This window comes from Ylistrum balloti, unplaced genomic scaffold (genome assembly GCF_031769215.1).
Source record: "Ylistrum balloti isolate Yb309-2 unplaced genomic scaffold, AGI_CSIRO_Ybal_v1 Utg371428, whole genome shotgun sequence".
In the NCBI taxonomy this organism is placed as follows: Eukaryota; Metazoa; Mollusca; class Bivalvia; order Pectinida; family Pectinidae; genus Ylistrum; species Ylistrum balloti.
Window position 1 is genome coordinate 26,166 of NW_026782750.1, and position 27,126 is coordinate 53,291.

At 35.0% G+C, this 27,126-nt stretch overlaps 2 protein-coding genes across 2 annotated transcripts; one reads left to right on the forward strand and one right to left on the reverse strand.

Moving 5' to 3' along the window:
* Positions 1-415: 415 nt before the first annotated feature.
* LOC132562470 (1-deoxyxylulose-5-phosphate synthase YajO-like) lies at positions 416-13,360 on the reverse strand. Its single transcript, XM_060227211.1, has 8 exons — positions 13,234-13,360; positions 10,597-10,742; positions 8,264-8,414; positions 7,790-7,963; positions 7,339-7,436; positions 6,149-6,333; positions 3,043-3,182; positions 416-2,191 (listed from the first exon to the last, which is right to left on the reverse strand). The coding sequence occupies exons 1-8, from the start codon at positions 13,357-13,359 to the stop codon at positions 2,063-2,065; spliced, it is 1,149 nt and encodes a 382-aa protein (XP_060083194.1). The 5' UTR covers position 13,360; the 3' UTR covers positions 416-2,062.
* LOC132562469 (monocarboxylate transporter 12-like) lies at positions 13,248-26,816 on the forward strand. The gene is made up of 6 exons (XM_060227210.1): positions 13,248-13,429; positions 19,333-19,744; positions 19,871-20,014; positions 23,185-23,328; positions 23,949-24,917; positions 26,312-26,816. The coding sequence occupies exons 2-6, from the start codon at positions 19,639-19,641 to the stop codon at positions 26,449-26,451; spliced, it is 1,503 nt and encodes a 500-aa protein (XP_060083193.1). The 5' UTR covers positions 13,248-13,429; positions 19,333-19,638; the 3' UTR covers positions 26,452-26,816.
* The last annotated feature ends 310 nt before the right edge of the window (positions 26,817-27,126 follow it).

Below are 27,126 nucleotides of genomic sequence, written 5' to 3' on the forward strand. Positions count from 1 at the left end.
TAAATGAAAGAATGTCACTTTAACAGAGACAGTGATTGTCACCAGATGCGACCTAACAGTATCATTAAGGGATACTATACAAATGATACTGCAAAGGACAAAAAATAGGTACATTGTATATAGATTAAAAAAGTTCCTAGAATAAGAAAGAAGAACCAACATCCTTGTTGTTGTTGATCAGTACTAGTTTGTATATTGTACAAATGACATAATATTTTTATGGCTACTATTGTTTAGTCACTAGAGGTCCATATAGGCAGGTGGTAAACACAAAAAATGAAAGGTGTGGAACATCAGCATTGTTCCTCCTAGATAGGCCAGAAGTCATCAGAAACATTTATATTGCACATATGGAATAATTATAGAAAACAAAACATATCAAGTCTTCATGAATATAAATTTATTAAAGGGGTAAATAACAGGATACAAAAGTGAAAATATCACAGTTATGAATCAACTCTTGATTACAATGTATGTACAATAAGTTCAAGTACATATAAATATTCTTTCGATTAGTTCTGAAATAACATCAATCTATTTGTTAAAATTGTAGATATAAGAATCTAAAATTTGATCAATAAAATTGGACAGGCACAGAAAAAGGGATCATTTATCATTACAGATTGAAATTACTTAGCATAAGTATGTTAACCCCCATGGACACCCATAGAGATTGAAATTACTTAACATAAGTATGTTAACCCCCATGGACACCCATAGAGATTGAAATTACTTAACATAAGTATGTTAACCCCCATGGACACCCATAGAGATTGAAATTACTTAACATAAGTATGTTAACCCCCATGGACACCCATAGAGATTGAAATTACTTAACATAAGTATGTTAACCCCATGGACACCCATAGAGATTGACATTACATAAGTATGTTAACCCCCATGGACACCCATAGAGATTGACATTACTTAACATAAGTATGTTAACCCCCATGGACACCCATAGAGATTGACATTACTTAACATAAGTATGTTAACCCCCATGGACACCCATAGAGATTGACATTACTTTACATAAGTATGTTAACCCCCATGGACACCCATAGAGATTGACATTACTTTACATAAGTATGTTAACCCCCATGGACACCCATAGAGATTGACATTACTTAACATAAGTATGTTAACCCCCATGGACACCCATAGAGATTGAAATTACTTAACATAAGTATGTTAACCCCCATGGACACCCATAGAGATTGAAATTACTTAACATAAGTATGTTAACCCCCATGGACACCCATAGAGATTGAAATTACTTAACATAAGTATGTTAACCCCCATGGACACCCATAGAGATTGAAATTACTTAACATAAGTATGTTAACCCCCATGGACACCCATAGAGATTGAAATTACTTAACATAAGTATGTTAACCCCCATGGACACCCATAGAGATTGAAATTACTTAACATAAGTATGTTAACCCCCATGGACACCCAATTACAACTTTTCATTGATTCAATCATTCACACAAATTGTGACCTACACTTGTGAGTGTGTCCTGTATTCTGCTCCATCTTGTGTCTGTATTACCTAATTTTACCTCTATCTCGTGTCTGTATTACCTAATTTTACCTCTATCTTATGTCTGTATTACCTAATTTTACTTCTATCTTGTGTCTCTATTACCTAATTGTACCTCTATCTTGTGTCTGTATGACCTAATTTTACCTCTATCTTGTGTCTGTATGACATAATTTTACCTGTATTTTATGTCTGAATGACCTAATTGTACCTCTATCTTGTGTCTATATGACCTAATTGTACCTCTATCTTGTGTCTATATGACCTAATTTTACCTCTATCTTGTGTCTATATGACCTAATTTTACCTCTATCTTGTGTCTATATGACCTAATTTTACCTCTACCTTTGTCTGTATTACCTAATTTTACCTCTATCTTGTGACTGTGTGATCTGCATATTACTTCTACTCTACCTGTTCCTGTGTGACCTTATTCCTACTCTTTAAATCAGTGACCTGATTCTACAAATTAATACTTCATCACAAGCACTTAAGCTGCCAATACATATACATGTTTTACTCCTGCGTATTTTCAACAAAGGATGATGGTCCATTGAATGGATTCTTCCTGCTGATGTTCATACGGAATACCATCTCGTAGGGATAGGGAAGTTCCTCACTTGAAGCTGTGTCTAGTTCCTCCATCTGTAATAGGTTGTAATAAAAGGGAAAAGTACTTATCTTTTTTTATTATTCTGTGAAACAAATGATAGTGTTTATATAAATTAAATTCTGAATAGAGTTCAATATCTGTCCTTGCTGTGTTATCTAGCTGCTGTAATTAATGCCTCTGTCCTGATTAACTCCTCTCCGTCTTTTCCAAATTAATGTGAAATAATTAACACCTCATATCCATCTTAACAAAGACAAGCTCCACATGTTTTATGTGTATAGTTATGTTGCAATTGAACCTACACTGAAGAAAAAATAATTTCACGTCTGTATCTCAGAACCGTACAAACATGACTTGTATCTAATTGAGTACATGGAAACCAACCAATCATATTTCCTCTTTCACAAGTATAGATCAAGTCTCAATTGCCTCTGTACACCAAGGGAGCTCAATCCTCCAGAATGACAAAAGAATGTCTCCTTCACTCTGGAAGTCCTTACAGGACAAAGATTAAATCCCTTTATCGAAGTAGAAGAAGCATTCTCCCTACCAGCTCTTACCCATCTGCATCCATGGGGCTAGTTTATATCAATTTGTTTTCTGTTGTGTAAAGATGCTATTACATCAATGTCCCTTCATCAGAAGAAAAGAAGATACTAATATTTATTTACCCTGTTGGGCCCCGCCCCCTGCTAGAAGAAAGAGGGCAGTGGAGGCAAATTTTAATTTTTTATTTAAATGAAATAGAATAATTTTCACGGAATAATTTTTAAGACCATGATTGGTCAAAATCCCTGTATCAAAATTGATAACCCGATTTGTGCCCCAACCCTCTGACTATGGTCCAAATAAATCCTCTATTTTTACATTTATCTATACACACCTCCTCTTTGGTAATTGTCCAACCTGTGCTGGCTCCCATATTGTCCTCCAACTGTTTGATTGAAGTGGCACCAATTATCACTGAGGACACCACATTCTTCTGAAGAAGCCACCTCAGCGCCACCTGGGGTACACTTTTACCTACATACAAAAATGTTTACAGTATATTAAAGAGTATCAATATCTAATGTGATGTTATTTGTTTTTTATGAAAGCTGTTACAGTAGAAATAGACCTTGTGTATCATGACAAAATTGGACTGTACACATATTTATTACTTTTACAATGCTCTGTTTATTTTCAAATAAAAATATATATCATTAAGTAAAATAAATTTAAACGGAACTAGATATATTTCAGAAACTCTATGCCCTCATGGTGAACAAAAGTGGGATAATCCAGTGAAAAATAATTTGGAATGTATATACTAATTTAAAACAAGAGGCCCAATCTGGCTTCAACATTGCAACCCTACAGCCAAATACTATGATATTTGATCTGCCTGCTACTGAGAAGTTGCTTAAATGGAAAAGTCAACTCTGGAGAGATGACGAAGGACGGACAACACATAACAGCAAAAGCTCACTTGGCCCTTCCAGCTAGGTGTGCTAATAAGAATAAACTTCTAATTAAGATACAGGTTGATATGAAAATCAGGAAACATACTCTACAAATTCAAGAAAATAAAATACAACTAAAACATATTTAAGTCTGCCAAACAAAGTGGCTCACTTTTTGGTTTTACCAAATCTCTTACAGTTTTTTCTTTCTTTTAACAAGTTTTTTTTTATATATTATTAATCTATTTGAAATATCACTATGTCTATCCCCTGTTTTCTTTAAAGGTGAAGAATAAACACCAGACTTTGATCTGTTAGCAATGTTTTAGATTTTGTTTGTATTTGCAACGCATCACTACACTTTTTTAAATTAATGGAATGTGAATGTGATCATCACGTTATCTCTCCTACGATACCGACAGCAAGGCCTATGAAGTTCAGTCCAAAGGTCCAACAGGCATTTCAGAACTGAGGATACCAGTTTATTTGCACATTTACAACTACCAAGAATCATCTTTCAACAGACAGACAGAGATGATTTATCAATTCAGCTTAGCAACAATGATTTGGTAGTATTCAATATAAATGAAACATTTACATAACATAACATAATCTGATATTATCTTGCTACTTAAGGAAAAAGTAGCCGATAAGATTCTGGCATTTTTAAAGAAGTGATCATAGATTAATACTTCAAACTCTTTGTTAAGAAAATGACAGAACTTGATGTGCAGCCATTTTTTAATTAGAATTTGATAGGGTTTATTTCAGCAAGTAAATCTTGCACAATGTCCCTATGTGGTCAGATCATCTAATTTAATCAAGATGTGTTCAGATCAGTTGTTGTATAGTCAGTACCATCATTAACTTAAAAATTCTGATTATTTCATAAATACTCTAAGTCCTGTTGTTCTGCCAAATATAAATAGAATTTGACGAGTATTGAACTCATTGATTTAAAGAAACATTGGTTAAATATAAAAAAAATACATTAATGTAAAAATTTGGTTTTTAACTGACAGGAAAAATTAAAGTTATTGGAGGGAAATGAATAAGTCACATATTTTTTAAAAGATTTGCAACTCTGGCAAATGTTCACAGATTTTGACTGATATCAAATTAATCTTAGATATTATTGGTAATAAAAAATAATATACCAAATTACAAATTGAAGTTATTTGAGAAAAACATGAAATTCTATTTCAACATTTTTAAAAAGCTTTCAACACTGGCAAATTTTGATGGATTTTGACAAATATCGAACTCATGTGAGATCATAATAATCTAGTTCAGATCTGACAGGAAGATTTAAAGTTATTTGGTGGAGACAAAGAAATTAGATATCTTATGAATTTTAATGTTCCTTAACTGTATCAAGTGATGACAGGTTTGTACTAAAATTGAACTTATCCAAGATCTTATTAATTAACCTAATCTGCTTCAAATTTGATGAAAAACAAGAAGTTTATAGGGCCTGTAATGCTCACCTGGTTTTGCTTGACTGAAATTGCTTTATTAAAACTAAAGGAAAAGGAATTCTAAATATTCCAGAATACGACACAAAACATATCTACTTTCCTATTGGACCACAACCCTCCGTCATGAGGGGGTCAGCCAAACCATCCTTACTTCAGATCAAATGATTTCTATAGGACAAGTAGGATTTTAAAGAATTTGTTTATTTCCAATACTAAGTTCTGCTCCTTCTGTCCCAGAAAAAATGAGACCTATACACGACGCTTCAGAGGATTTTAAAGAATTTGGTCTATATTTTCTTTTAGGCCACATCCCTTTACACCAGGAGACTGAGACCCCCTATTCCCCTCCCCCAAAACTGCTTCAGACTAATTTGGGGAAAATCCAATCATTCCTACAGGAGGAGTAGGATTTTAAATAATTTGCCCAATTACCCATATTGGGCCCCACCCTCCTACCCAAGAGGACCAAGACTCAGCATTTACACAAGATTGATTTCACTTTCCCAAAAAATGTTTCAGACCAAATTTATGCAAAATCCAATCAAGCCTATAGGAGGAGTATGGTTTTAAAGAATTTGCTCTATTTCTCTTAAAGGGCTTTATCACTACTGTCACAAGGGGATGAGATCCACCATTTATATGAAATTGATTTCTCTGCATCCAAGAATGCTTCAGACCAAATTTGGGCAAAAAGAATCATTCCCAAAGGAAGAGTAGAGTTTTTTAAAAAAAGTTTAAGTTTAAAAGTTCCCCTTTTAGACCCTGCTCCGTCACACACATTTATACAAAATTTGCCCCTCTTCCTCCAAGGATGCTTCTGAAAAAATTTGGTCAAAATCCACCTAGTTGTTCATGACTAGTGGCGATGTGTAGGAAAAATTGATGAACAGACAGACCATTTGTTATTTGTTTTATTTTATCTATACATTTCAAAGTTGATGACAAAACTGAATTTACACTCAGACCCAAAAAAGGATTTTCCTTCCTGCTAAACAGAAGTTGCTAACTAAATGTGATGAACAGAATCAATCTAATCTTCACAGACCAAGGAGTCTCCAAGTTTACCTACCGTGGTTCTTTGCCACCTTGGACATGACATCGACAAGGTTCCAGTAAAAGTCATTATTTTCATATTTGCTCCACCCTGGACTGCTCTGGAATGTTCTACCCGACTCCTTTGCAGCAACAAATCCAATCCTGGAACCTTCACTGTCTGGTTTAACTCCCCGCTGAAACTTTCCTGTTAACAATCCTCTAAATAACAAAATAAAAGCACTTGGTTAATAACACCACTGATATTTACAATGCACATATATACGTAATTTTGGACCAGATTTCCTGTGAATGACTTCTCATTTATTGTTACATGTACATGAATAAGTCATAAATCTTCTTCTAAAGACAGCTAACGCTTTCTTCAACATCTTGAATTGCCATTGAAAGTTGTGTTAGGTTATTTTTTTGAATGAAAGTTATATGAGTTCAAAATTCAATCGATTTTAAAAGATTACATGGTTAATCAATAGAAATGTATGCTAAATACCAAATCTCTGGATGTATAAATATCCTTCACAAATAAATCTTACTATTTACCACTAAACTGATTTACATGTATGTAATTACCGTAACGACACAACTGGGGGGTTGATAGTCAAAAACATGAGTCAACATTTGCCTTGCCCTGTCTTTTAAGAAAATTGGAGGTAGAAAATTTTTTTCTGCTGAATAAATTGCCCAGATGTTGTCTGAGTTCAGTGACAAATAGAATCTTACATGTCAGGTGTACATATCATGAAGTTCACTTTCAAAAGTTGAAATTCAACTTCATTTCTTTCAGAACAGTGTGAAACAAATTACTTTCCAATTTATATTTATTACTCTTAATAACCCACATGAAACACAAATTGGTCTTACTGTAGTAGAAACCAGAGTACCTAGGGAAAACCCAAATAGTCGACTATGTAATACCATATCTTTTCACATATGTTTCGGAAATCACACCCTGGCCCTTGATAAAAGGCGGGTATATTATCATTATGCCATAAGACCACTTATCTAATTCTTTGTCCACTACATGCAATTTCATTTTCAATTAATGTCTCCTGCATGACAATACATGACATTACCACTAATGATCAATAAATGACCTTGATTAATTTAACATAGGTTTTTGTCAAGAAAACAACAGATTAACTCTGCTCTCTGGTTTACATCCTGTCTTCAAACTATCTCAAACTGTCGAGAAGACAATTTACCAACCCTTTCAGTGGACTCCAGGGCAGAACTCCTATGCCCTCATTCCTGCACACCTGAAACTCCTCCAGCTCAGGGTGACGACACAACAGGCTGTATTGTTGCTGTAAAAATGATCACAAATAGGTGTTAGAGGCTTGCTTTACTGCACAGTTTATGAAAACAGGAAACAGATTATAATTTGAATGAATAACATTGGACAACAGACTCCTGCAAATAGCAAATTACAGTACATGTTAAGTATACTGTATATAAAATGCAAGAAGGCATCATTAACTCACTTTGTATAAGGCGTTAATCTTGAGTTTTTTGCAAAATGCATTAAGTGCAACTGGGAATTTAAATAGTAGACTAAGAAAAAATTCTGAACTAACTTATGTAACTTATTAAACTAAAAAAGACTTGGTAAACATTTTTTTTTTGCATTTCTTTTTCACCTTCAGATATAAAAAAATACCTGCAGTCCTATGATGGAGTTGATCCCCAAGGCCTCTGCTTTGTCAACAATCTTCTGCATCTGCCAGCCAATAACATTACAGACGCCTATGTACCGAACTTTTCCGCACTTGACCAGGTCATCCAATGCTCTAAGTGTTTCTTCTATCGGCACTGCTGAGTCCCAGCCATGAGTCTATGATACCAAATTTATGTTTTAGGAGTTCCTTGCCATACATTTAAAAGTTACAGATTGCACTATGATCTTTAAAAAACTTTCATTTTTGATCTATTTAAATATTTCTGGTCTCTCATTCCCTGCTATCTTTGATTTCAGTCACAAAAAAAGTTAAATATGAAAAATAAATTGATGAATCAATGGGCCATAGTCTACATAACAGTTGAAAAAATATCTGCAGCGCTTTCTAATAAATAGTGAAAATAAGATTTCTTTGAGCATGCAATTGGATTTAAAATGGAAAACCTATAAGCATACCTGGTAAAGATCAATATAGTCGGTTTGTAAACGCTTAAGGCTGTCATCACACATCTGTAGAATATGACGTCTGCTCAGCCCTGTTTCATTTGGACCTTGTCCCATTGTAGCACGCACTTTTGTTGCTATCACGAGGTTCTCCCGTTTTTGTCTAAAATTGAAAAATTATTCTTTTTTATTTGAAAAAATAAAAATCCTTAAAAATCCAACCAATAACATCCATTCAGAAAAATCATTTGTAGGTCTTTTAAACAAGAACGCTGTTTGCTAACAAGAAGTATCATAGAAAGGTTTGATATTAATATCAGTTAGCAATAAGACCTCTTAAATGTTGAATTGTTTCCAAAATAACATTAGCAATAAGTTATGGAGTCGAGCCAAGTAAAGTCAAGGAGACAGAAGCTGCAAATAACTTTGAATCTCCACCACTCACAGACCACCAGTTATATCTTGCTAAACAAAATTAAATCTCTACCACTCACAGACCACCAGTTATATCTCCACCACTCACAGACCACCAGTTATATCTCTCTAAACAAAATTGAATCTCCACCACTCACAGACCATCAGTTATATCTTGCTAAACAAAATTGAATCTCCACCACTCACAGACCACCAGTTATATCTTGCTAAACAAAATATCATATGAAGAAGATAACTCAGCAAATTACAGTCTCCCACACCCACACTACCTCACCAAGATGAACTGATATAGTAAATATGAAGTTCGTGTGGCTAACAATACAGAAAGATTGAGGCAGGACAATCTTCTTTGCTTTAGGTCAAAGGTAAAACTGTTGGTCAGAGTGACCTACTTTTGGTACATGACACAGCATCACCAAGGTGAACCCATATATATCTCAAATATAAAGTTCCAATGATGTTAGTGTAAGAAATAGCTAGGACATGGACAAGCTTTTTCGCTGATCTAGGTCAAGGTCAAAATGTTGGCCAGAGTGGCCTGCTTTTGATTCCTTACACACAGTTTCACCAAGGTGAACCTATCAAATATACCAAAGTATCAAGTTCTCATAATAGTTGTGTAGATGGCAGGGCTTTTAGAAACAATTTCTTTGATTTAGGGCAAAGGTCAAAATGTACATGAGTGACCTACTTTTCATATGCAATACACAGTCTCATCAAGATGAACCCATATCCAAAGTATTAAGTTCAATCAAGGTGAACCCAAGTATAAAGTTCCAATGATAAGTAGTGTAGGTGATATGGCATAGATGACCTTGTTCTTTGAAGTATGTCAAAAGTAAAAAAACAATGTAGGTCAAAGTAACCTTCTTTTGATATGTGACACACTGTCTCACAAATGTTAACCCATATCCCAAGTTTTTAGTTCAACCAAGGTGAACCTATATCATAAATTTCAAGTTCAACCAACCTGTGAACCCAAATTCCACGTATCATGTTCCCATGATTAGTTGTGCAAAAAACAGGGCCCAGAAAAAACTTTTTTCTTCAATGTAAGCAAAGGTCAAACTGTACATCATCAGAGTGACCTACTGTTCATACTCATTTCACCGACGTCTCACCAAGGTGAACCTATGTCCAAAGCATGATATGTTCCCTTGAAAGGGCCAGGACATATATTTTACCTTGATATAGGTCAAAGATCATATTGTAGGCCAGCATGACATATTTTTGATACACACTGTCACAAAAATGTGAACGAAGTCCCAAGTATAAAGTTCTCATGATTAGTGATGTAGAAGATAACAGATAAAAGAAGGACAGAATGACAGAAAAATGGACGAACACAAAGCAAATCTATAGCCCCCTACAGTTCTCAGTACTGGAAAGTGACATACATGTCAAGTCTCTGTAGAGAGTTTTTGCCTTGGTCATGAACACATAAATTAGGCAACATATTGGGGTTATAGCAAAACATGATTGAATTTTTCCAGTTTTATAGTTTAAACCCCTTGCCAGGGATGATTTTACTGATGAGTATCAATCTAAGCAGCTAGAAAGTACCAAAGAGGAAAAGTTATTATAAAATGCAATACATTGGGAGGAGTCTACCAGGTTTATACCATATAAGACTTTTTCTTTCCCTCCAGTGTCTTATTCTAACTACAAGACTTCATTAAAATATCAATCTGACAAATGTGTACATTAGAAGGAGTTACATGATATTTTTTTAGATCCTGTGCATACTCTTCAACCGTGAAAACCAGACACAGCTGAAATTAGCCAATCATGTTGAGAATAGCAAAAATTATCTAAGTGAGGTCTACCCTTTTAAACAGTGTATTTTGCCATAGGAGGCATGGGTTTATCAGATTGGGAGGAAGTATATTGCAGAGTACAGAAAAACTCACTTTTGGAGCCAGTTACCAATGATCTGTTCCGATATACCAAAGCTATATATATTAGCCGTGTCTATAAAGTTTCCTCCCATTTCCACAAATCGGTCCAGGATCAAGTGTGCCTCTGCCTCGTCATTTTGAGTAGGTCCATTGAAGAGCTGTTTTAACAAACCTGCCATTAATACCTTATATATATATATATTGTAGGTACAAAAAGATGAATTAGTCTGATCAGCTGGAAAAACCTAACAATGAGAGAACAAACAGGAACAATTTTTATTTCCATAATTTTGATGCAAGCTTATATAGATATTAGATATCATCAGCATGTCTGAAATGCTATGCGGCCATCATCAGGATTTGATGATGGCCAACTAGCTTTGCATGCATAGTGATTGAAACATGTTGACACTGTCATCCGATCCTAATGATGGCTGTATAATGGTAGACACATGTCAACACCGTTTTCAGATATTCTGATAATGGGTGTATAGTGGAAGACACATGTCAGCACCGTTATCAGATATTCTGATGATGGGTGTATAGTGGAAGACACATGTCAGCACCGTTATCAGATATTCTGATGATGGGTGTATAGTGGAAGACACATGTCACCACTGTTATCAGATATTCTGATGATGGGTGTATAGTGGAAGACACATGTCAGCACCGTTATCAGATATTCTGATGATGGGTGTATAGTGGAAGACACATGTCAGCACTGTTATCAGATATTCTGATGATGGGTGTATGGTGGAAGACACATGTCAGCACTGTTATCAGATATTCTGATGATGGATGTATAGTGGAAGACACATGTCAGCATTGTTATCAGATATTCTGATGATGGGTGTATAGTGGGAGACACATGTCAGCACTGTTATCAGATATTCTGATGATGGATGTATAGTGGAAGACACATGTCAGCATTGTTATCAGATATTCTGATGATGGGTGTATAGTGGGAGACACATGTCAGCACCGTTATCAGATATTCTGATGATGGGTGTATAGTGGTGGACACATGTCAGCACTATTATCAGATATTCTGATGATGTGTGTATTATGGAAGGCACATGTCAGCACTGTTATCAGATCCTAATGATGGCTGTATAATGGTAGACACATGTCAACACCATCATTAGATCCTAATGATGGGTGTATAGTAGATGAAACATGTTGACACCATCGTCAGATACTATATATTACACAGGTGAACATCACTGTATACAGTACACAGATAAATATCATTGTATACAGTAGACAGGTGAAAATCATTGTATACAGTAGACAGGTGAATATTGCTGTATATAGTAGACAGGTGGATATTGCTGTATACAGTAGACAGGTAAACATTACTGCATGTGTTCAGACATATCTGTACATTCAGTACACATAATAGAAATATATAACTAGGCCAATTGGAGATTTCTCTAGAATTATCTTTTGTGTTTGCTCGCTGCAAGAAGGTATTATTGAAGTCCCTTCTCCATCTCATTAGTTATCTGTATCTTATCTGCATATGCCATATATAGGTCATGTCAGGGTCGTGTACCCTTCGTTTGCTGTGTATATAGTGATAAGCTACAGATCAGGATTGCATACATCGCCAGAAAACTGATGTTCTCTAGAATTATCTTTTGTGTTTGCTTGCTGCAAGAAGGTATTATTGAAGTCCCTTCTCCATCTCATTTGTTATCTGTATCTTATCTGTATATGCCATATATAGGTCGTGTCAGGGTCGTGTACCCTTCGTTTGCTTTGTATATAGTGATAAGCTACAGATCAGGAATGCATACATTGCCAGAAAACTGATGTTCGTCGATGAAAACATGCCTGGACAAGGGAGCAGTTCCAAAGGCAGAAAACCTCTCAACCAACCAGTCAGAGTCACGAGACCAAGACTTTGAGTCAAGTTTTCACTGCAGATCAGCTTAGTCTGACCAGACTTTCCGTCGGCGAATGAGAATTGAATCATATGTTTGTACCAGAAATATATACTACTAATAAATGAAAGAGATGTATCACAAAACTTACAATGGTCAAAATTACTCAGCTGTTACATGATACTATTTGTCGTTAGATGACACTCTTCATACTTCGGGTTGAAAGTTGAATATATAGGATAATTACGCAATTCAACTGCACTGAAGCTTTAATAAGATGGTTTGATTTTTTAAATATGAAAAGTTAACAGAATTATTTATCACAAAAGATAGTGAAATAAAGTTGGAAATAATTAATATTCTTACTACTGTACTAAATTGAAAAGATCTGTTATGTGCTAGTGGTTTATAAACACAGGCGGTAGAGAAAGTCTATTTAACTTCCGATATACGATAGCATTAAGTTAAATCAGAGACGTATATAGCACATGTGTTATATACGTCTCTGGTTAAATATAACAGGCAGTTTTATCTCCCCTGTATTACACGTCATTGTATAGTAACTATTTTTCCCCGAGAGACAACTGTCAACCTCAGACAGATTTAAAAATGTAATTATTGAGCTCATTGTGATCTTTAAGGAATCCATAATTATAATAAAGACAAACAATGAAGAGTTATCTTTCTTGCTCAAAACCGGCACAGCCCACTGGAACAATATACTGGAGGGTGAATATTCATGTGACACAACGTCAGTACAAACCTCGATTGCTGAGTTTTTTCCAAAAGTCATAGTGCCGAGGCAAATATTGGACACCTTAAGTCCAGATTTCCCAAGGAATCTGTAAGCCACTTGAGGCGAAGGTTGACCCGTTGTTGTCCCTGCCATGTTGATTCCGAACCTCTACATAGGCCTATATCACCGATTGTGTTAACAGCGTAAGGGGTCATCTCAAAAGGTATTGTACCGCATGACGTTGTTGTAAAATTTGAAAATAATTAATTTAATGAAACAGGCTAGCTTAGCCTCACTCTGCCCCTTCCGTCCTTTTTTAGAGAAGAGGAGAGAAGGGAATGATTTCAGATTTGGCTGTTTAACCATTTTGAATTGGAACCAAGCACCGATAAAATGCGTGTTTCGACTCTCAGCTTGGACAAATTTTCCCTTCATGTTCTTTTTATACTCATAACTGGCTTGGTGCCTTCGCCTACTGACGTTATTCATCGCATACAAGGTTACATGTATAATTTACTCGATTTGCTTTCCCGTGAAATGTAAGTTCTAGCCAGGACAATTCTTCCTCTTAACATCGGAACATTATGTAATTCGGAGCGGCAATTCTGTCCAGCCTGTACCAAGTGACCTGCGTGACCTAGCACCCGCGTGATTTTGGTACAATTGTAAGTTTAAATCATTTTGTATAAAGAAGGAAAAGATGAAAAGAAAGGATAAAAAGAAAAGAAGAGAAAAAGAGACAAGATAGATTTTTTCATACATCATATACATAAAACACAGTACGTGTCCATAACCAGAGACGTATATATCACATATATATATGTGATACGTCTCTGCCATAACTAAACCTCAGCCTAAGTTTGTATTGTAGAGTCACCGTCTGTTGGTTATTTTACTTCCTCAATAAAGAAAAACAAAGCCTGACGGACTTGAGTTGCGTTGTGTAACAATGTGTACCATCATATCGGAAGTTCAAATATGCACATCTTTATTGAAAAATGACGATTTGATGGCTCAAAATAACTTTTTAAAAGTTTGTTCATCTCATTTGATCAAAAAATATCAAACAGAAAACTTGAATCTAACCTATTACAAAAGATGTATTTCGCACCGTGCTTCTAAAAAAAAAAAAAAAAAAATTCCCACCGAAATGTCATTCCTGCTCAAAGGATTATTTCATATAATATTTGTGCGTCTATGTTATTTCATGATGTCATCAGAATCATAAATGCATTCGCATTTTCGATACATATATCGGTCACTTCAGGTGAGCGAATTTGAGATCGTACCTGAAGATTTGTTTTAAAGAAAAATACTGGTGTTTCACTGGTCAGTATTCTTTAAAAGAAATCTTACAGTATGAATGCATTTCAATTCATTTATGTATTTGCTTGGTTTCAATTCATCGATGTAGCCTGACTAACGAAATCCTATTCATAGGGGTCCGAATCAAATGCGTCAAGGATATTACAGATGTCATATTTATTTTGTCTCTTATTTATTTCGTAAATCTTAATTAATGTGTGTTTTATTGCTGTCCCCTTGTATATTTATTTGAATTTATTTATAAACCAAAGTCATTATTGAGTACTTATAAGATTAGGTCCACAGGATCAGTACCAAAGCTGAAGATAAAACCAGTCCTATCGTTGGCAAGTTCAGTCGGAGGATTTAAAAAAAAAACTTTGAGAAACGATTTAGCAATTAGCGCCTTGAAAATTAAAAGAATATTCCTTATGCATTTCCGTGCACGTCCATCAGGGTAACAGAGGGATCTATTATGGCAGAAGTTGTAACCATGGCAATCATCCTCTCAAGCGTCATCCCCCTAATCCATAGGACAGCGTGCACTGGAGGATGCGCGCCAGAATTTCTTTCTCAAATTGTTGTCCTGGAACATCAATGGCGGACTAAACAATAAACTTAAGTTTGTAAATTTTTGTAATTAAATCTTATGATATAATTTTCTTTTCTAAATGTTGGATACCGAACGAGGATTCTTTTTCTGTTAATGGGTTTTCTTCTGATGGTTATCCGAGAAAAATAGCTGTGCGATCTCTAGGTGGTGGTATTGTTATACGGATAAAAACATTATATAACAAATTTTGTAGATGTAATTGAATCAACGGATATCTAATCGTCTATTTAATAATTACAGATATTTGTATTTAGCATGTACTTAACTGCCCCCATCGAATTCTGCTTATTATAATCTTTATACATTTGTGATTTGTTTTTTGAGCTTGAAAATAGTATTGGAAAATATAGTTCACTTGGTAATACAAGGTTGGTGTGATTTTTACAGTCGAACTGATGATCAACCCGACTTTTTAATCAAATAATGTAGTATGTTACAGTATCCATGATCGGTGACCGCCTTATATTCCGAAGGCCCAATAGTCCGAAGGCCCTAAAGTCCGAAGACCCGATAGTCGGAAGGTCCAATAGTCCGAATTTTCTCAGGTTTTTTTTCGCGCCATCTTCGCCGCTCATATAAGTCGGATTCCCCTTACTGTTTACCGTGCATGCTTTCATCTACATTTTTTTTCGCGCCATTTCTGTTCACATTCCCGTCGCTTACAAATATAAGTCGCTTTTCACTTAACTGTTATAGTACAAGATAAAAGAATACTTAGGGCCATTTTTTCTCGCGATTTTTTGTGCCAAAACCTGTGATAAATGTTAGGAAGATTTCTGTTATTATTACTTAACTATTTTTCTCTCTAAATTTCGTCATTATTTCATTTACAGTTAAATAAGAAACAAAATAACGTAACCATTTTCGGACTAGCGGACCTTCGGACTATTGGACCTTCGGACTATTGGGCCTTCGGACTTTTAGGCCTTCGGAATATAAAGGTGTCACCTCCATGGTCATTTGCCAGATAATTTCAGTTATGAATCCGATGAAGTTTTTGATGCTAGAAATAACCCGGATGTTGTAATGAATAACTTTGATAATCGTCTGATCAAATTATAGTAATCTTGTAATATCCGTATTTGTAACAGACGAGACAGACACGGATTTTCAAATTGTTTTACTTATTTTGGTCATAATGTTATGAGTACTATTGACAATTGTTTATTGAATGACGCACTGTTTAACGTCACGGAAAAATATCATTTCCAACTCCAACGTCTTTTCTGATCATGCTTCGTTGCACATTCAGCTGACGTCCATATTTACTCGTCGTGTTTTGCTTGATGATAACCTTAATATGAGTAGCTAGTAAAATCCGGTCTATAAGTGGAAGGGTGAATTTAATGAAAGTTGCTTAAATCTATAGTCTATAAATGAAAATATTTTACAGAATGCTGTTGTGGTACCAGAATCTGTTACTCAAGGCGATATCAATAACAGTGTAAGTAACGTTACTGGTATATTACTACTATCATTGGGTCATTTATTGTACATTTACCTCGCAATAACAACTATGATAACGAGTCTTGTGTTAATACTGTTGATATAAACACTGATAAACCTTGGTTCGATGAAGAATTAAAAGTCCTTGTTTGTTCTATAAAAATGCACTTTTCTCGCTCATTAAGAACCAAACTATTATCAATCTTTCTACATTGATTGGGAAGGAAAGGAATCTGCTAAAAAAGAAAATATACAAGACATGAAGGTGACATGATGGAATATATGAGAATGAATAATCCTAATCAATTTCATAAAATGTTTTCCAAAGTCTACAAAACCTGATATGGATATAACCAAACTATATGAACATTTGAAAAAAATTATCCAAGAAAGATAACTCTGAGAGTCCAAGATGATAAGTGAACATGTTGATGATATACCTATATATGACGAATTGGATGTTTCAGGTATGTTGGTGAAATAAGTAATTCTATAAAGCATTTAAAACGAGGCAAATCTGGCATAGATGGTTTTATAAATGAATGTTTTTGGTGGGTAAGGATATATTTATTTTGTGCACTCATTTAAACATTTTAGAATCTGGATTTTTCCTACTGACTTGTCTATTGCTGTGATTACCCTCGTACATAATAACGGAGTTCTGTCTGATTCACTTGCTACCGTTATCACTTGCCCAAGTTCGATGACGGCGAATTGCGCGCATATTTAATGAGGCTGTTATGACCAGATTGGCTTATTTCTTTAATAACTCTCGGATGTAGCTTTCCGCATGATATCCTTTGAAGAACTGTTAGGATTTAGATGAAACTTGGTTGGTACACGTGTTACCTTAATCACTTGCCCAAGTTCGATTAAAGGCGAAATCCGCGCAAAATTAATGAGATTGCTGTGACATTTTTTTTTTTTTTTTTTTTGCGCATTATCTTATGAAGGTATTTTTAGGAAATCTGCTTTTTAGACTTGTCCAAGTTCGATTATCGGCAAAATTCTATGAATATTTAATGAGACTGCTGTGAACTGATTGGCTGATATCTTTCGGCTCTCTGACTGAATGGTTTCTACACATTATCTTTTGAAGGGACGAATGAATAATAACGAGACTTACTTAGTAGACTTATTAGCTTAACCCCAAGTTTTTTGTTATCGGCAAATTCTGCACATATTAAATGGGCTGCTGTGACCCGATTGGCTGATATCTTAGTAGTTTCCCATGTTCCTCACTTTAAATGTATATATGATGAACGTTTTCTTGTTCTGAATTAGGACGGTTCCTTTCGAATTTTGTTAGCAATTATAGAAAGATAAAATACCGGTGTTTAAAATTAGACTTTCTGATAACTATATTGTATCCAGTTCATGTAATTTTCTATTAAACCTGTGTAACAGAAATGCTTTCAATTGAGTCACTTCTGTTAAGAAGGAATTGTGTAATCTAGGTTTAAGTTATATATGGATAAATCCTAATAAGGTCATTCGACCAAATTTAATTTTAATGGAGACTAAGAAAAGAATATTTGGTCAGGCAAAGCAATTAAGTATGACTTCATTGGAAAATTCATCGAAACGCTTTATGTAAAATATCTAGTAGATCAACCTTTCTCTTTGCAGTCTTTCCTTAGTAAATATATACCAAAGAAATACTATATATATTTGACTAGAATCCGTACCTCATGTCATTCTCTTGCCATAGAGACAGGAAGACAAGGGCACAAAGACATTGTAAACAGTGTTACTGAAGTTGAGGCTAAATTCCATTTTCTTACCAATATGTAGACAATTCCAAGCTACTCTCGTTCTTTGTATGAAGAGATTTTATTGGAGAAACCGCTGGTCTTTAAGTTATTTGAATTATTGAGTATCCACAATATTAAAGACTTTGTATGAAAGGTGAATTTATCAATTAAACTAGTAAATTGCGAAATCCCAAACTATGTATAGAATGTATAGCAATATTCTTCATTGTCTACATTGTACTGTATATGTAATATGTACTGATGGGCCTAAGGCCTAAAGTTGTAATAAAACTCGGAACTATTCATTTGCTTATCTAGGGATTTAGTTAGCCATGCTTTTTTTAATAGGAGTTTCCCGATTTGCACACATTTTATAAGACAAAGAAATATGCTGTTGTGTGAAGACAATGACAAACCAATTATAGTCCGTTTCATAATTATCATATATTTCACCTGAATTTATTTACATGTATTTTTACCTGTGTTATCTGTTACCTATGATTCTATGCTAAAGACATTTTTTAAAATAAATTTTTTGAGTTATATCTTGGAGAGTTTGATAACACAGACGTGATTGTAGAGGACCATGTCCATGAGTTGTGCCAGTGCAACGGTCCGTTAGTTTACAATATATATTGATATGAAGTAAAAACATATATGTATCCTGCCACTGCCCTTGTCGGAATGCACCTGTCACATATATTTTTGGTGTACTCGACAGTACATTGCCACCATATTGGAATAGTATTGGTATGATTAATTGGAATCGACCCAATTATCACTCAATGGTGATTATACTGTATTATGCATTGACTTACTTTGATAATGAGTAATGGGTTCGTACTTGATATACAATATACCTAAGCGTTAACTTAATAAAAACGTATATACAGAGTTGAAAAGTTCAAAGGTGAATAAAGAACTTGAACTTCTATTATTGGTATCACAGTTGTGAAGTTGTAATGGCGGACAGGCAATAACACAAACTAAATCTATTTATTTTGACAGATGAGAACCCTTACTCGAAAGCGAAAATAATATACAAGCGGGCGCGTTATAACGCATGTGTAAAGGAGGTAAAACACGGACGGACTTCATTACAGACAGTCGGACAGTCGTCCACAACGATAAGGTTGGTGGACCGATAAAAACCAAGTACACTATGCAGTCAGGAAAGACAATGTGTCCGGTGATCACAACGCCGGAAGTGACAGAATATCGAGTAGAGCTACCTTTAGACAGACGCCTCAATGGACACAAGGGGAGAGATTGACGAGCAGGTGATAGAAAGTGACGATATCGAAACTCAGCACGATGACCTCGAAGAAGGAGGGAGAATTGAACAAAACTAGAATATCGGCAGAACCCTCCTTGTATGACAATCCAGTAGACCATGGTTGGGCATGGATGGTACTTTTAGGTAAATATACCAAAGACACTCCATACTTCTTGAACCAAATACCTGATTCGATTGTTTCTCTCGATCATTCGAAAAGTTACTACTACAGTGCTTTTTACCATTGTTTTATTTTTTTTCTATTTTCAGGGTGTTTTGGAATCAGCATGTTTATCTTAGGGGGTTTGAAATCTTTTGGCGTACTCTATGTGGAATTGGCCAAGAAATTCCAGGTATCGAACCAAGCACTGTCCGGCATCCAGTCTTTGGCCGGATTCTTTTTCCTTTTCTTAGGTTAGTTTGTTTCAAATTCTCCGAAGATGTATTCTAGAAGGCATCGTCAGGCTTTTTCCATATGGCATCCAAGGTCTTTTTTAATACTAGACCGCTTCTCTATTCTATATGGCACTCTATTTAGGTCTTATAAATTTTCGTTTTTTCTTGAACACGATGTGCGAGGGGACACCTGTTTTGACGGATGCGTATACTGAAAGATTCCTCGTGAAACCTCGTTATATTAACAGAAAACAGATAACGTGGGAATTGTAATATTATTTGTACCACAAAAAGACCTTCTTAAATTGCGTTAAAATGCGATGTTTGAATATATACCTTTATGTAAATACGTTTGATGTTAAGTATTTTCTCTCGCGGTATTTCGGTATATTGCATAGTGATAAAACAGATCAAGTGTTTAGTCAAAGCATTCGGATTTGTGATAATTTCTCATTCAAAATTGTGGATGAATTGTTCTTGATCAGATTAAAGTGGAAGTAGAAAATAATAAAGTTTTTGAAATGGCAATGTATTTTGATCGAGTTTTAAATGCGGAACTTTCTGTCGATACAATTTGCGTAACGATTTTTTATTCCTAGTATTTTCGTACGTTCCACGAAATTTTACTTCAAATAAATTGTTTCGGAAAATTATCTTGTAAACGATTATGTAAACAATATTATTTTTAATCTGGATTAGCCTTACAATGATCAATGTGATGCCGTTGTGAAGACTATCGGCAACTTTGATACAGAAAACTAATAAAAAAAAACTATAAACATTTTCTGATAAGATTCTGAAATGAAAGTGAAATGTTCATTTTGGATGTGGTGTGAAGTAAGTGATAATAGAGGCCACTGTATTGCTCTAAATAGGGTTAAACTATTTACAGGATCGGGCGAAAATTTTCAGCATCAAGGAAGAAAAGGATCGTTTTAATGGTGATTATGTAACTTGTTCTGCTTGAAATGGTCAAAGATGATCCGTTGCAAATGCTTTTTAACCGTAAATTATTGGGAAAGGTTTCGAAATATACGTAATGAGATTATTGACCTGATACGTGAGGCAAAGGCAAATTATATTAAAAAAACTTGAGAATTCTTTAGAAGAAAATGTTAGTCCTGATAAATAGTGGAAAATAGCTAAATCTATAACTAAGTTTTCAAATAAATCTGCCTCTATCTCTCCCTTACAATCTGATACCCAAATACACCACCATCCTATTGACAACCCTGAACTTCTTAATAACCACTTTACCAATACCTCAACTTCCTCACCTGATCTTCACCTCCCTCAAATACCACAACCTAACATACCCAATATATTAACAAATATTCATATTACTGAACAAGATGTCTCAGACCAAATTAGTAATCTAAAAATTCATAAACCTCCAGGTCCTGATGGTGTCATTCCTAAGATTGTAAAAAAAACCTTCATGCATCTCTAAAATTGCCCTTAATGCTACTTTTTAATAAAACACTGGAAACTGGGGTAATACCAGTTAGCTGGAAACAAACTAATGTTAATGCTATTTATAAAGATAAAGGGTCAGCTAATGATGTCACAAATTATAGACCTATTTCGATCACTACATGCTTCAGTAAATTGATTGAAAAAGTCATTTTTAAATATCTTTATAATTTTCTCATTGAACACAGTATCATTACAAAGAATCAATCTGGTTTTACTCCTGGTGACTACAGTTAACAAGCTTATATTTATTTATAATGATATTGTAAGCAATATGGATAAAGGTAAAGAACCCTGATTTGTTTTCTGTGATATCAGTAAGGCATTTGAAGGCAATAAACGAGCTAATATTGTTCTCTGTCAATTACAAAATAATTACAGTAATTTAGATTATGATTTATATTGTGATCATCTTGTGGATAATCGTTCTTGTGCCTGTTCATATGAAAATGAAACAGTTTCTCATTACTTCCTGAATTGTCCTTTGTATGCTTGGCAAAGAAATTTATTATTTGTTTCTATCCTTAATAATTATCATGATCATGTAGATTTAAGTACTCTTCTCCAAGGCTGTTCTGCTTGTAATGAGCATACTAATAAAAATATACTTGAAGCTGTACATCTGTGTATTGGACAGACCAGAAGGTTTAACTTCTTTATATTTTACCTACACATAGCCAGAATGATGTGCAAATATGTTATTTTATCATGCTTTACTCAATATTGACAGACAATTACTGGATACCAGATGAATATGAAATATACAAATCCATATACACTAATTATATATAGTCTACAAACCATAATGAAATAATAAATTTAAATTACATTGACAGAATTGGCAGTGCAAATGCTCATGGGACTTTTATGCCAACCTGTCAATCTTTTTGATATAAAATCTATCTTTGATATTTGTAATTGCAAGTGTATACAACTGTAGGTTGCTGTATACTATATATAACTATATTATATATATATATATATATATATATATATATTGTGCATATTGTATGTGAGATGTGTGAGAATTTTCTCCCTTTATTTGTTTTTTTCTTGTTTTTTCCCTTTCTGTGTTTATAAATTCAAATTTCAATTTCAAATTATATAATTTACATCATTATTCTTAAACTTTGTTAACTTTGGCTTCGTGGAGAGAATTTATATAGGCTTTGCCTGTTATTCTATCCACATTGACTGTACCATCTTTGTCAATAAAATTTGTTGAAATGAAAAATGAACCGAAAATTAAAATAAGAGTAAATAAATACACTTCTTACACATGTATTTTGGTCACGCTAGACGTAATTCTATCCGATACTGTAAATCGTCTTACCGATCTTAATGTGTGTTTATGTTCACGCATGCGCATCCGTAACGTTACTGGGCATGCGGCTGCCATTATAAATATAACAAGTATGTTCTTAATAAACTGTAAGCCGCGGTAATATCACATTCTATACCTAAATACTTCCTTGCATATGAGTACTCGCAAATAAAACTAAGAAATATAGGTAGCATTTTGTTTGAAGCGAACGTTTGAATGTCAGCTTGTTTTTATTGCTTTCCTTGGTTTGAACCGAAAAGAGGTGTGCTATATTTGAAAAAAATGTGTGGTAAGTGCAGTTAAGCTTATACTGGATTCTAACAAATGAACTTTAATTTTCGTTTTAAAAATCTATCATGAACTACTTAAATGTTTGTTGTCTGTTCTCCAGCTCCTCTTAGTAATGCTTTGAGTACCAGATTTACTCATAGAGTGGTAATATTTACTGGCGGGATAATTACCAGCTGCGGCCTGATATTGTCATCACAAGCGCCCTCTGTCACCGTGTTGTATTTCACTTATGGTCTTATAACAGGTATGTACATGTAGTACTTGCATTTTTGTACATAATCTGTAGTTAGAATATGAAAAATCTCTGCAACTGAACAAACCATGGAGTACAGTAAAGATTTTTATCATAAAGTACAGTAAATGTTGCTCTTTTTTGTTTACAAGAAAAGTTGTGATTTTTTAGTACAGTAAAGGTTGCTATTTTTGAGTACAGTAAAGTTCGTTATTTTCATATTCAAGTTTTTTAGTACAGTACAACTCTTTGGAAGTACAGGTTATTTTGTTGATACAGTAAAGGTTGTTATTTTGGAGTACAGTGAAGGTTGTTATTTTGGAGTACAGTAAAGGTTGTTATTTTCGAGTACTGTAAAGGTTGTTATTTTCGAGTACAGTAAAGGTTGTTATTTTGGAGTACAGTGAAGGTTGTTATTTTCGAGTACAGTGAAGGTTGTTATTTTGGAGTACAGTAAAGGTTGTTATTTTGGAGTACAGTAAAGGTTGTTATTTTGGAGTACAGTGAAGGTTGTTATTTTCGAGTACAGTAAAAGTTGTTATTTTTTAGTATGAATGTTTTTAGTACAGTTGTTGTGTGCAAAAAGTGTACATTGTAATTGTTTGTCACAACATTCTTTTTTCACATTACAGGTATCGGATATAGTTTATGCTTCTCATCGATGTTGGTAATGGTAGCCAATTACTTCGCGAAATACCGTTCATTCGCAACAGGATTTGCCCTATCTGGTGGCGGACTTGGGTCCATGACTTTTCCCTACCTCATCCGATACTTCATCAATCAGTACGGACTTGAAGGCGCCATGATGATATACGCAGGAATGATGAGTAATATTTGTGTTTTTGCCATGCTTCTCCGTCCGTTTACTAACTATCCCCTTAGGAAAACACATGACATCTGCAACCAGGAAGGTAATATCAAGGAATTAGATTCGCTCATACCTCGTGGTGAATCTGCAGATAATGGTAAAAGCAGCAGCATCGAAAACACGACCGTATCCCCACACCATCCTAACAGTGGTCAAGTGAACTCGAGTAAGCTCCATCCTGACGACCAGACCGAAAGCGACTTGCACCTCTCAAAAGAAAGTGTTAATGTTGTAGCCAAGAAGAACAATTTTCTACATGAAATTAATTGGAAACTTTTTCTAAGCCCTGTTTTCATTGTTTTTTTCGCTGTCATATTTTTTGCAATGATTAGCTACCATAGTTTATTTAACATAGTTCCTCCATATGCTGATGAACTAGGATTATCGGGTGAGGATGGAGCGCTGATTTTATTGGTATTTGGAGCAGCGGACTTAATAGGACGAATAGCATTCGGTGTATTAATGGACATATTCCCAAATCCAAAACATCGTCACATAATCTTCACCGCGTGTGTTGCTGTTTCTACTGTCGGAGTGATCATGACGTCATTTTTTCAATCTCTGCTAAGTATTTCCCTATTTATGGCATCTTATGGGTGTTTTGCTGGAGGATTTAACGGAACCGGTATGATAGTACTTGTTGATAAAGTTGGCATGAAAGTGTTACCAAGTGCTTGGGGATTCATCTGCTTATCGGCTTCCATTGCCATGCTAATCAACCCTTGGGCATCAGGTATTTATTTACATACTTCGTTTTAATAAAAGATAACGGGTAATCTGAATTTAAATCCAGCAAGGAAATCTGGGTTTGGATTAAAAATTGTTTAGTCCTAGAACCAGCCAGAATATCTGGATTTGTAGAAAAGCTCGTTATTGAATCGTAAATCCTGACAGGATATCCAAACTTTGTAGACCATGAGGTGTTCGAATGGTAGTGTTAACACACTCGTCTTTCAATTGGACGTCGAGGTTCGATTTCTGAACCGGACGTGAAAATGTTTGGGGTCACTGCCTGACCACGTGGGTTTTCTCCAGGTACTCCTACAGTAAGACTCCATGCGCGTTTCCATCCGTGGTTATAGTGATTAATGCAAGTTGAATTGGCCTCGCATGGATCATTCCCAAATTTTATCGGTAGATTCCATTTAGTCCCAATTTCTGCGTAGTCCATTTAGGAATCTATTTGAAAAAAATGTAACTTTGGTTATTGACAGTCATGACTTTCATTATTTCTTGAGAGGCACATGATTAATCATTCTCAAGTTTCATATATCGGTTCCCTTTAGATCCTAGTTGTGCTTACAGCAGTCCATTTTGGGCCTCGTCGATTAAATAAAAAAGTACAAAAAAACAACTGGCTGACAGGCGGTCATATTCGTTTTTCTGGAGAGGTATTCGATGAATACTACTAAAAGCTCAGATGCGTAAATTTTAGGACTTATCGGAAGATAAAATGTATGACATGTGGCACCTTAATTTTTGTCATTAAAAAAATGTTATCCGCTATTTTTGGAGAAGTACTGGGTTAATCTTTCTAACTTTTTGTATAGATTTGTCTTGGTCCCCTTTTGCCCTTGATTTTGAGGCTGGTTTCATTTATTTTGCAACGATTGCGAAACAAGTTTTAAGCTTTTGCTGGCCCGGATGGAAGCATGCGAAAGGTCTTTCTGTGGGAAGAAAATGGAGCAACATGGGATATGCCACGTGATCGAGCAGGTGACCATATCTTTACAAGTCCGTTTTGGGGATCGAACCTCTTACGTCTAGGTAATGGTGAGTGCGTTCCCACTGCGCCACCGACTGCCTAAAGAAAATAAACTGACTAACAGACGACAATGATTGATTCGGCAATTAATTATTATTATCGCTATTTCTGAAGTACATATAAAATCGTTTTTCATTAATTTTGTGATTGAAAATTCCCTTGTCAGTACCATAACTCTGAGCAAGGACTGTAATTAACTTTGTCTTTTTCATGGTACGTATGAACACCATACCTTCAACACAACAACGCAGATTCAATATTCTAATACCAAATTCTGTCTTGAATCAACTGCTTATTGTATGACAGATCTCATAAACACGGCTGACCACTTTTTTTCAATCTGCATTCTTTTCATTTGGCAGGTCTCATAAAGGATGGTACTGGAACATGGGCCAATGCCTTTAGGTTTACGGGGTCCATGTCAGTCGTCGCAGTGATCCTGTTGTTGATATTGCCTTGTATAGAGAGAAGATACAACCGGAGGAACACGGCTCGTGTTTAATCAGCATGATACTACTGTTGGAATATTACATAGAATATAAAACAAAAGGAGAAACAAGTCTAGTAAGGATTGATCTTTATATCGGCTCCGTCTCACTAAGTGTACGATGATTCATGGAAATCGCTTAATCCGGTGACGCCATATGCGATTATAATACAATAAGTCCTGTGTAAAGGATGCTATGATTTAACTCCTTCATACTTTTTCATGCATTTGATTCGTCACTCTAACACAACAGGCCGTCGTGTAACACTGATATTACATTATAGTGATACCTGTTGACCTGCAGTTTACACCATATTGGTTAATTTTACTACGCGAGTTGATATAGTGTTATGTTTATGCAAATAAAGTTTGATGTTAAATAATTGTTATATGAATTAATCTTTAAGATAAATGTTTGAACATTCTATCAGCATATTGTGTATCTTTTTCTTTATCACAAGAAATTCAAGAAAATGAACACGGATCACACTCGCCTTGTCTCCCGACACTAGTAAAAGTCATTGTAATAGCTTTGTATGGTCTGAAGATTCAGTGTTCAAGATCTCGAAGGAGCGTGCATCTCATCCTCTGTGGAATTATCTCCGTGTACATAGCGACAACGCTGTCACTCGGAAATTAGATGGGAAACCTCAAGCCCGTGATGCTAATATCCTAAATTATTGAAAACTA

Coding starts and splice junctions, on each gene's coding strand:
- LOC132562469 (XM_060227210.1), top strand. CDS start 19,639: ATGACCTCGAAGAAGGAGGGAGAATTGAACAAAACTAGAATATCGGCA. Junction 23,329..23,948: donor CACTTATGGTCTTATAACAG/GTATGTACATGT, acceptor TTCACATTACAG/GTATCGGATATAGTTTATGC. Junction 24,918..26,311: donor AATCAACCCTTGGGCATCAG/GTATTTATTTAC, acceptor TTCATTTGGCAG/GTCTCATAAAGGATGGTACT.
- LOC132562470 (XM_060227211.1), bottom strand. CDS start 13,359: ATGGCAGGGACAACAACGGGTCAACCTTCGCCTCAAGTGGCTTACAGA. Junction 7,964..8,263: donor ACTATATTGATCTTTACCAG/GTATGCTTATAG, acceptor TTGGTATCATAG/ACTCATGGCTGGGACTCAGC. Junction 2,192..3,042: donor GGACAATTACCAAAGAGGAG/GTGTGTATAGAT, acceptor AACCTATTACAG/ATGGAGGAACTAGACACAGC.